Source organism: Eubalaena glacialis, chromosome 9 (genome assembly GCF_028564815.1).
Source record: "Eubalaena glacialis isolate mEubGla1 chromosome 9, mEubGla1.1.hap2.+ XY, whole genome shotgun sequence".
Lineage (NCBI taxonomy): Eukaryota > Metazoa > Chordata > Mammalia > Artiodactyla > Balaenidae > Eubalaena > Eubalaena glacialis.
In genome coordinates this window covers 2,835,054-2,845,774 of record NC_083724.1, presented here as the reverse complement: position 1 = coordinate 2,845,774, position 10,721 = coordinate 2,835,054, and the positions used below count along the sequence as shown (strand labels likewise).

The 10,721-nt window shown below is 62.2% G+C and overlaps 2 protein-coding genes across 2 annotated transcripts; one reads left to right on the top strand and one right to left on the bottom strand.

Annotated features, from left to right (window-relative positions):
• Nucleotides 1–1,565: 1,565 nt before the first annotated feature.
• Nucleotides 1,566–6,315, bottom strand: SURF2 (surfeit 2). Its single transcript, XM_061199655.1, has 6 exons — nt 6,198–6,315; nt 5,956–6,110; nt 5,119–5,222; nt 2,717–2,905; nt 2,374–2,540; nt 1,566–2,077 (listed from the first exon to the last, which is right to left on the bottom strand). Exons 1-6 carry the CDS (start codon nt 6,273–6,275, stop codon nt 1,994–1,996), a joined length of 777 nt encoding a protein of 258 aa, XP_061055638.1. The 5' UTR covers nt 6,276–6,315; the 3' UTR covers nt 1,566–1,993.
• Nucleotides 6,274–10,634, top strand: LOC133097645 (surfeit locus protein 1). The gene is given in 10 exon segments (XM_061199652.1): nt 6,274–6,324; nt 6,326–6,396; nt 6,398–6,603; nt 7,531–7,664; nt 7,747–7,829; nt 8,693–8,884; nt 9,764–9,836; nt 9,922–10,084; nt 10,303–10,384; nt 10,459–10,634. Coding segments are annotated over 10 exon segments (1,125 nt in total). The 3' UTR covers nt 10,529–10,634.
• The last annotated feature ends 87 nt before the right edge of the window (nt 10,635–10,721 follow it).

Below are 10,721 nucleotides of genomic sequence, written 5' to 3'. Positions count from 1 at the left end.
GCAGTCTCCCTCTTATTATTTTTTTTAAAGTTTACGTTTTTAGCTAAAACTACTCGATGATTTGGGGTGGCCCAGCCCAACATCAACACACTGGTTAAAACTCGCACCAGTGCCTTCCCCGTTGTTTCTGCCCTGCGTTGTGATACTTTACAGGGACAGCGAGAGCATGTAGAGAAACCCCAGACCTGAAGGATAAGGCAGTGTCAGCGAGGCAGCCAAGGCTGCCGTCTACGGTGAAAGGCGTTGCTCAGAGGCTCGGCTTGGATTGGTGCGGTTTTTATGGGGCGACGCCCTGGGAGCGGCAGTGGCTCAAGGTGCGGACGGTGGCCCGCGGGGAGGCTGCCCGGAGCCCGCAGGGACCCGCCCCCCAGGCCCGGCAGCACGTGGGCCTCGGACCCCCTGCGTGCCCAGCTCCGGGGGGGGGTGGGCAGCTGCCACTGCGGGGCCGGGCCGGCCGGTTACCTCACGCTGAGCTGCCCCAGGGCCACAGCCAGAGCTGGGCCAGCGCTGCCCGCTCGTCTCCCCTGCGGGGCTCCCCAGGCCGTGCGGCCACCACTCCCCCATCTTCACTAGGCTGCGGCTTGCTCAGATTGTCTATTTGCTATGCTGAATGCAGCCCAAATTACTTTTTACGATTTGTGATGCCTTACCGATTGGATCTCGATCCTGTATCTCAAGTTTCCTAACATTGCCTTATACTGTGTTTCTCTTCCTGGGGCTGTGCGTGCTTCTTGCTCTTCTCCACTCGTCCACCTCCTAGCGATGCCTCTGTGCCTCCCACGGGGAGTCAGGGTCAGACCGACATGGTGAGGCTGGCCTAACTCGAGGCCCTCCTTGGAGGCTTCTCGCAAGCCTTGCCTTGGAGCCGACCTCACCTTCTCCGGTTTGCTCAGCTAGGGGTGCAAGCCTGAGGGCCTCCCCAGGGCTGCTGGGGCCAGTCCTGAACGCAGATCCACGTCTACCTTCCAGGCCAGAGCCAGGGTGAGGTGGGGAGCAACCCCGCCCCGCCCCAGCAAAGCCCCTGGTCAGCTTCCCAGGGCAGGGGGGAGGCCGGCTCTTACCCACTAGTGCTCTTAGAACCTTTCCAGCACCCACCTGTGTCCCCGCCACTGCAAAGGCTCAACCCAAGACGCTCCCAATCTCTCCCCCAGTGGCCCTACTCCCCGAGTATTTATAAGTTCAGAGGGCTTTTCTACTTCAGTCACTGGGATGCTCCCACACCAAGGGGGTTTTCTGACTCAGTGTCGCCATCTGGGCAGGGTGGTGTCTTGATCTACAACCCCCTCCCCGTTACCCCAGCATGATGGCCCTGATGAATGGCCCTGATGAATGGCACTCTTGGCCAGGTCGCAGTTGCTCCGTGACACTGTTTCTGGCAGGGTACGGGTCTTCTTCGGCCCCCTGCTAGGAAGACCTTTCTGGTTTGTAAAAACTGAGATTGACCCTGGTCGCCAGGTGGTGTGGTGGCCACCAGGCCTGCCTCCCCTGGCCCTGCGTGGGCTAGTGCTCGGGCCGGGGGTCGATGTCTACTCGGGAAGAAGAGAAAAACAGGATCTACCAATTGGTTTTGGCACAACGATTTCTGAAAAATTTTTTGCTTTATGGGGGAGATAGTTATGAATCTCATTTTACGCTGTATTTTATATCTTAGTTGTGTTTGAAAACATTTTGATTTTTGGAGACACGTCAAAATAAATAGTGGCATTTGTATGCAGTGTGATCCTCTGGTGTCGTCCAGCCAGGTGGGGACCGGCCAGGGCTCTCCTCGGGTGTCCCCTCTGGGGTCCCTGCTGCTTCCTGGGGGTGGGGGTGAGACCCTGACATCCGCGGGTCAGACCCCCCGGCCCGGCCTTCTGGGGCAGCAAACGAGGAGTGGATGGACTTCCCACCAGTTAGGAGGACGCGCGGCGGGCACCTTGAAGAGGAACACGGCGTGGATGCCGGGAGGGTTCTCGAAAGGCTCTCAAGATGTGCTTTCTCCAGCAACTTTCCATTAACCTGACTGTTTGAAAGAGCTGAAGCTCTTAGGTTTGCGGTGATGACTCTTGAACTTCTTTTTCAACGAGCCGGACTGCTTCTGCGGCACAAACAGAGAATTCCGATCAGTGGAGGCGTTCTGATCTGACGCAGGGGTGCTGTGAGCCCGGCCCCCCCAGTCCCAGCCCGCAGAGAGGAAGAGGCTTTAGTGGAAACTCCTGGGCAGCAAACCAAGAAGCAGCCCCCCACCCCCATTAGAGCAGCCTCGGCGCTTATCTTACGTATCCTTAGCTTGAGATTTCGGTTGTGAGAAAGGTGTTTTATTTTTCTAAAGAAGCTGAAACCATGGCTAGAAGAAGCCGCCGCCACGCCGGCAGCCCTGGGGGTGGCACCCACCTTCCCGCGCTTGAGGACCCGCTCCCGGCCCACGCCCACGGCCTCGCTGTCTCCAGGGCCCATCTCTCTGCGGCGTCTTGGCTTCTCGTCCTCATCCCCCGTCAGAAAGTCGTCGGTGCTGTCCCCGTGCTCGGTCCCCCCCAGGTCCTTTTTGGTGAACAGCTCGGCTGGAAGGAGCAGAGGTTTGGGCTGTTTTAGGTCGAGTCCACCACCTGTGCCGGGGGTCAGCCGGGCCCAGGACCAGAGGACACACAGCGGGAGGGAGCTGCTGACGCAAACGGGGTGGACGGTCACGACCCGAACCCAGAGGATGGGGAGGGAGCGGGGGTGCGTCCCAGCTTACGTGGGTACAGGTCTGTCATACTGTCGTCACTGTCACTTGGGGCGGCGCCGTCATCGCTGGACGCGGGTTCCCAGAAGGCTTCTCCAGGGCCGGGTGGCCCGTCACTGCCCTGCTGGTGTTGCCGCCTCCTACTCTTGTGCCGCAGGCAGGCGGGCACGAACGCCACGTGCTGCTGCTCACACGCCTCGTCTGGGAGACAGACGCGCACGCGGCCCGGTTCCCGCCTCATCTCCCTACAGCCCTCCGGGAACAGAGCTGAGCTCTGCCAGGGCCCCCAGAACCCCCCCCCCACAGGTAAAATCGGCAGAGGAAGGCGAGCGCCATCAGCTCGGTTCCTAACGGGAGAGCAGGGGGGCGCGTGGGGACGCGGCCCCGGGGCAGGAGGGTGGCGAAGGCCTCCCTCTTCCCTCCTCCCCGAGAAGGACGCGCCTGGAGCATCTGTTCTCTGGCTCCAGCCGGCCACGGCCGGGAGGGTGCTGAGCGGGCACAGGAAGCCAGGCCAGCCCGTCACCCGGAGACTGAAGTCCCCTCAGGCACAGCGGCCAGGACCCCCGCTGGATGGCGGGGCTCAGCGGAAGTTGGTGCCTGGCCCTTGCCGACCCTCGGCTCAGAGCAGAGAGCGGGGACCAGGCCTCCACGGAGAAGCCTCGCTGGAGCCACACCGTCCCCTCCTGCGCCGAGGACTCGGGGCAGCCGGCTGCTGGAGCTCGCCATGCATCGGCTCTCACTGTCCCCCGTCTCCGGCCATCGTCACTCACGGGGTGGACAAGCCCTGCCGGGCCCCGGCCCTCTCGTCACCGCCCACCTGCGGGGCCCCCTCCACGGCCGCACGGCGGCCCCGTCACCAGCAGAGCGGAGCCCACGCGTGGCCAGGCGCCCCCGCCACGCGCTCCGCTGCCAGAGCGGCCCCGGCGCCTCCCCGGCCCCGTCGCAGCGCCTGGGCCCGGCCTCGGAACCGCGCCCCTACTCGTGGGGAAGCCCAGCCCCTTCCCGCCCTCGCCGAGCAGCCGATCAAGGCGCCCAGGAGCCCGTGTCCCGCCTCCGCTGGCCCCCAGCGCCGCCCGCAGCCTCCCCTCTTCACTGCCAAGTAAGGCCTTCCGGCTCGTCCTCCTCGCCTGCCTTCCGGTCATCAGGCCCACCCGCCCCGCCCCGCCCCAGCCGCTCCTCCTGCCCCCGCCGCCTCGCTCGGAGCTCGGGGCTCGGGGCTCGGGGCTCGGGGCTCGGGGCTCCCGGCCTGCTCCGGCCCGGCTCTGTCCCCACCTTGCCGACTCCGCTGCCTCCGTCAGATCTCAGGTCACGCTTCAGCCCTCCCCTGCCCTCCGGGGCCATCTGACGAGGCTACCGCTCCGTCCCTGAAACTCCTCCCTGCCTCAGACACGACCGCACCGGGCTCCTCGGCTCCTGCCCGGGGCTCCTCCGAGCTCAGGCCCGGCCCTGTCACCCGGCTCCACGGGATGCAGACGCTGTGTCTGTGTCACCGATCTACATCATCTGAGGGCTGGTCCGTGTTCCCAACGGCCACCCGCCCTGATCCGCCTCCACTTGTAACGTTCGAAGGAACCTGTGCTCTTCCCCAGAAAGCAGTTCTTCAGACTCGGCTCTCCCACCCTCGTGATGTCATCAGCCACCAGCTGTCACACCAGAACCTTGGGAAGCACAGCTGGTTCCCCTCCCCCCCACTGCCCCCATCCACTGATTCTATCCACAAAACCGTTAGAAACCTCCCACATCCTTCCATCTGCCCTGCCAGCACCTGGTGACCCAGCCACCGGCATCTTCACCTGGGTGACTGCACAGCAACCGGGTGGCCCCTCCCACTCCTCCCCTCCCCTCCCCTCCCCTCCCCTCCCCTCCCCTCCCCTCCCCTCCCCTCCCCTCCCCTCCCCTCCCCTCCCCTCTCCCCTGGCAGCAACACGTGATCCCGAGACACAAACAGATCAGGCCAGTCCCTGCTTCAACCCTTCCAGGGCATCCCCACTCCACGGCTGCCAAGACCCTCTGTGGTCTCATCCCCACCCGCCTTTCTAACCCCACCTTGCCTGGTGGCACAATGGCCGTCCTCCAGACACACCCCAGCCAAGCGGAGCACTCTCCCCGACCCCCCCGCAGTCCCTCAAGTCTCAGTCTAAAGAGAAACCCTCCGAGAGCCTCCTGCATAAGGCAGGTCCACCTGCCTCGCTTCTTCACAGCACTTAACACAACCTGCATCACTTCGGAGTCTGCCTCTGGCTCTGCACCGTCTCTACCGCCGTCCCTCTCCTCACTGTGCTGGGACCTGGCCCACTGCATCCACCAAGTACCACCAAAGGATGCCCAGGCTGCTGCTTCTGCGTTCTAGGGGTGCTGTCCTGGGGGAGGGCAGGCAAGCACCCAGACACCTGTGTCCCGCCTCGGCTACTTACATTTCTGCAGAGCCCTCTGGTATCGCCGGCCCTGGGTGTGCCTCAGCACGTGCTCCGGGGACTTGTTGATGTGCCGCAGGGTGAGTTTGCAGAACAGCTGGTGCCTAAGGGGACAGTTCACAAGCAAGAATCCGGACCCATGGTTCTCCACCCTGGCCTCCCCCAGACACACTGACCGGGGAGGTCTACCACGTGGCTTGGGCATCAGGATTCTTAAAAGCTCCCAAGCAACTGCAGTCCACAGCCCGGGTGGAGAAGCACTCATGCAGGCAGGCTGTGGCCTCTCACTGTCTACCTGGAAAACAGGCCTCACCAGCCTCGCCGGACTCTGCTCCAGCACGAGAGAGGCACGTCGGCGAAAGCCTGGCAAAGTGCTGGATAGTGGGAGCGTCTGCCATCCCCCTCTTCGTTTTGACTACTATTGTCAACCGGGCGCTCTCAGCTAAATCAAAGCTCTCCTTTAAAGATAGGGAAACGACCGCATTCGGAACCTCAGGTGACAAAGCACAAGCGCTCCACTCCTCCTGAAGCAGAAAGGCCCAGGTGACAAACCTCACGTTTACAAAAAAGCAAACATGCACGGGGGACGGGCCTCACTTGAGATCCCAGGTGACTCACAGCTCCAGGACGCCCACCTGGATCTCAGGTCTCCTATCTCACGGGAGGGTGGGCGCTGCAGAACAGGCCGCGTCTTTGAGGAGCGCTCACCCAGCGGGGAGGGGTCGGGGCTTCGGAGTCTACCCAGCTCCGGCCAGACTCAGCACTAGGAACTGTCCCACCCTAGGCCTCCCCGGCAGTGCCGGGCCCGCCCCGGCACGGCCCGGCCCGGCCACGTACGGGTTCTTGGTGCTGGGCACGATGTGCGGCTCGAACTCGGCGTAGTCGAAGGCCGGGGAGGCGCGGACCAGCCGCCGGTACTTCTTGCCGCGGGTGTAGACCTGGAGCTCCGGCAGGCGGCAGGGCAGCTCGTGGCCCGTCAGAGCGCACCTCACCTGCGGGCGGGAAGGCGGGGCGGTCAGGGGGTCCGGGCGGTCGGGGGTCCCGGGGCCCGTCTGCGGGGTCCTGTGCCCCCCGCCCACCTTGCGAGCGCCGGGCTCCAGCCGCAGGCTCGGGTGCTCCCGCAGGAAGGCGCACACGTCGGCCGGCAGCTCGCTCATGGCTCGGTGCGCCCGGAGCTGGAGGCCGAACGTCGTTCGAACCACGTGGGTCGGGGGCGGGGCCGGGCGGCGCCCCGGAAGCAGACGCCTGCAGATCCCGGAAGCGCGCGCCCGGGCTGGGCGATGGCGGCGGCGCGGCGGCTGGGGCTGCGCGCGGCGGGGCTGGGGCCGCTGCTGCGGGCGGCGGGCGCGGGGCCGGTGAGCGGAGCGGGGCGGCCGGGCTGGGGGCGCGCGCCCGGACTGGACGAGCTCAGCCGGCCCCTCGCGTCTCCGCAGGCCCCGGCCCGCGCCGTCCGGAGGAGCGTCCTTGGGGTCATCTCGCGCCCAGGTGAGGACTCGTCCAGGGGTGCCCTCGGCACCTGGGAAAGCCGCCCCGTCCGTCCGTGCCTCCGCTTTGCCGGGGCGCGTGGCGTCGCGATAAGCCCTGGAACTGCCGCCCGAGGCTCTGAGTCGGGCCCTGGGTGCGCGCGGGCTCTGGCGGGCGCTGTCGTCCGCGCTGCCGCCCGACACGCTCGGCCCGAGACGTGCCGTAACCGCCCCACGGCTCCTCGGGCTGATGCGGGGCCAACCCAGGACGGAAACTGTGTGGGCTCCTAAAGGAAAGCCTGGCTAATCACCACAGTCTGCACGTTGCCTTCAAGGCGCAGCAAAGGGTGTTTGTGTGTAGAGTGCCGTGTACACTGTAAAGGCACGTTGCAAGCCTGCTCCAGGCCTGCTTTTTTACCATCCTCAAGACCCGTGATGCTTTCCGTTGATGGGACTCACCCTCTGAGAGCTTAAACGTACTTCCTGTGTTCGTTTTGCCAACTTTAAATTTATGAACGATGAAAAAGAACAGCTGTTCTGAGAGTTCTGTAAACCACTCTCCTGAGTGTATCACGTTCTGTCTGCAGAGCACAGTAGCCCGTACCCGTGCGCCTTCATGACAGGATACATCTCAGCATATTCTTGCACAAAAGGCGTGAGGTGGTTCCATGAATTACCCAGGGTCATGGTTGGTGGCAGAGCCAGGACTAAGCCCTGGATCTCATTCAGTGGGTGAACGTCCACTGAGTGGGTGTCACGCGCTGGGCACTGGGTTAGGAGCTGGGCTGGACGCAGGTGCTGCTGGTGGGCTCCCGACTGCACGTGGTGGCCTGGGACCTCCTCCTGTACCACGTTCTCTCCGGTAGTCATGGCAGCTTCAAGGAATTGGCTGCTCCAGTTCTTTGTTCCGGGGCTTCCGGCCCCATGCCCGTGTTGTGACATCTACTAGGGTTGGTCTGGAGGCCCAGCAGGTGTGGCAGCTCTTCAGCCGAAGCAACTGCCGCAAAAACAGAAGACGACTCCTTCCTCCAGTGGTTTCTCCTTCTCGTACCCGTGACTGCCTTCGGCCTGGGGACGTGGCAGGTAAAGCCTGACTTCTCGCGCTCCTGCCTCTGCGCCCTCCACTCTGCTGCCACCTGCTCGGGCTTATGCCCTGTGTCCATAGGTCCAGCGCCGGAAGTGGAAGCTACAGCTGATCGCAGAACTAGAGTCTAGAGTTATGGCCGAGCCCATCCCGCTGCCCGCAGAGTGAGTGTGTGTGGCCGCCCACCCGGGGCTGGGCTCACTTGAGGTCAGCAGTGGGGCCTGGCTGCCTTCCTGACCCTGATGGGAGCCCTCAAAATCAGTGGTCCTGCTAGGCTTCCTGTTGACACCCGACTGCCCTTGTGAAGCTGCCTGACATACGTACATAGAAAGATCTTTGAACCTGGGTTTCGCGCTTTTTCCAGGCCCAGTGTAGCTGAGGGATCCCCCCACAGTGCTGATGGCCTTCTGCAGCAGTAATTCTTAGCTGGAGGGGAGGGCACGCACATGTCAAGTCTGGACATGAGAACGGTACTGTGAGAAAATGCGCAGGCATTTTACTGCCTTCTCCCCTCATTTAAAAGCACTGTCCTAGGAATTCCCTGGTGGTCCAGTGGTTAGAACCCCATGCTTCCACCGCAGGGGGCCCTGGTTCCATCCCTGGTCAGGGAACTAAGATCCCACAAGCTGTGCGGCACAGCCAAAAAAAAAAAAAAAGGGCACTGTCCTAAGAGTGCCAGCTAAAATCACAAAGCTTTCCAGTCAAAGGAGCAAACAAGTGGGTCACATTCAGCTTGCAGATGACGGTTTTGGCCCCACGTATTTTATCATGTTCACACAGGAGGCCACAGCTTTAAGCTTTTCTTGAAAACGTGGACTGTTGGGCAGCACAGATCCACGTTCCCATGTGGCATCAAAGGGATCAGCTTCCCGCTTTGGAGGGCACATCACGCAGACCCCACTGTGGTGGTGTGTCACCTTCTACATTGCTTCTCAGGCCACGGTGGGCTTCGTGGTTTGCAGACCCTTGAGAGGGTTTGTCTTCCTGCCAAACCTTGCTTGGTCTCAGTTCCTGCCCTCCCTCGTAGCCCGATGGAACTGCAGAACCTGGAGTACAGGCCAGCGAAGGTCAGGGGCCACTTTGACCACTCCAAGGAGCTGTACATGATGCCGCGGACCATGGTGGACCCGGCCCGGGAGGCCCGGGAGGCCGGCCGGCTCTCGTCGGCGGCTGAGAGCGGTGCCTACGTGGTCACTCCCTTCCACTGCACTGACCTGGGGTGAGTGGGACGCGGGGGAGCTGACTGGCCTGGCAGACGCGGTCCTTCCCATCTCCTTCCTTCTCAGCCCCCAGCCCTGGGGAATCCAAGAAACCCAGACAAGCTCAACTCCTTGGGAGCTTGAAATGTGTAATTCTGACATTTTTAAGCCAATTATCTTATTACTGAGCAACGCTTGCCTGTTGAGCTCTGAAGGGGAAGGAAGGAGAGGCGGGTGAAATGGGCCTCTTTGGAGAAACGGTCGATGAGCGGCCCATACGTTTAGTGCTTAGGGTGCAGCCTGAGGGGCCAGCAGAGGAACTCAAGAGAAAGGAACCCCCAGCCCTGCAAGGGAGGGAGTCGACTCGAGGAAGGCTTCCCGGGGGCTCTGGGTCAAATAGTGAGTGAAGAGATGGGCAGAGTATCCCAGGGGAAGGAGATGACACGTACACGATGGGGGCTCTGCAAGATCGGTAAGTAGAGCAGCTTCCCAATGGTAACATACAAATGAAACCCCAGGTCCCTTGTCAGCCCCCAGCTTTCTGGTTTTAGGTCTGGGATGGGCCCCGATGCTGCGGCTCGGGGACTCCCCTGGTTAGGATGGGAGATGGGGGGCAGACACGTGAGGCAGTAGTTGGAGGCGGCGGGGTGGTGTTGGTCAGTGGCTGCGTGTGCAGCAGGTGAAGCACAAAGCAAGCAGAGGCAGCTGCTGCTGGTGGCGGTGGCGGGGAGGCCGCGAACCTACAGCACTCACAGGTCGGAGGCACCCCCCCCCCCCCAGCTAGCTCTACTTAAACCCCTCCTTGTGCTGTCATCCGGGAGGGGCCAGAATGACCATTAGTGACCACCTTTATTCAAAAACCGTCCCCTACCTGAAACAGCGTGCTCTTACTATTCTAGAGTCACCATCCTGGTAAACAGAGGGTTTGTGCCCAGGAAGAAAGTGAATCCAGATACACGGCGCAAAGGCCAGGTAAGGGGCGTGAACCTGTCCCCCGTAGGAGCTAATCCAGGCTCCATGCAGGTCCCCACAGAGCATCTCACACCTTCCTGGGCAGGTTGAGGGAGAAGTGGACCTAGTCGGGATGGTGAGGCTGTCGGAGACCAGGAAGCCCTTTGTTCCTGAGAATAACCCCGAGAGGAACCAGTGGCATTACCGGGACCTGGAGGCCATGGCCAGGCTCACGGGTGCAGAGCCCATCTTCATAGACGCCGACTTCAGTACGCTGTGACCAGCCCGCCCCCCAAGGCCCTGTTCTACCTGCCTCTTGACCCTGGGCACCTCCCCGTCACTTCCGGCCCAGCGCGGGTGTTGGTGGAGTGGGAGCGTGCCTGACGTGCGCTAAGCGGAGGGCAACACGAGGGGGCTGACTGGCCACTACGTGCCAAGCGGCTGGTAGCACAGGCCACGGTGAGGACACAGCCCCCTGTCCCTGCAGAGAGCACAGTCCCTGGAGGACCCATTGGAGGGCAAACCAGAGTCACGCTGAGGAACGAGCACGTGCAGTACATCATCACCTGGTGAGCCCGGGGCCAGCCACTCCTGCTCCCTCCCCCTCCCTTCAGCCCCTGACAGTGTTCACTTTCAACCCAAGGTACGGACTCTGCGCGGCCACCTCCTACCTGTGGTTTAAGAAATTCCTAAGCCGGACTCCTGGTGTGTGACGAGCTTGGCGGATGTAGCCCTGTCCCTGAACAGCTGAAGCCACTTCAAGAGATTCGACTTCAGGCTGATAACGTGTTATTGGTATAAATAAATCTCTACATTGCATGTGTAGCGCCTTCTTTCTACCCAAATGAACCAGTCGATCTAAGATCCGGGCTTGGTTCAGACTATTCAAGGTATTCAAGTACTGCT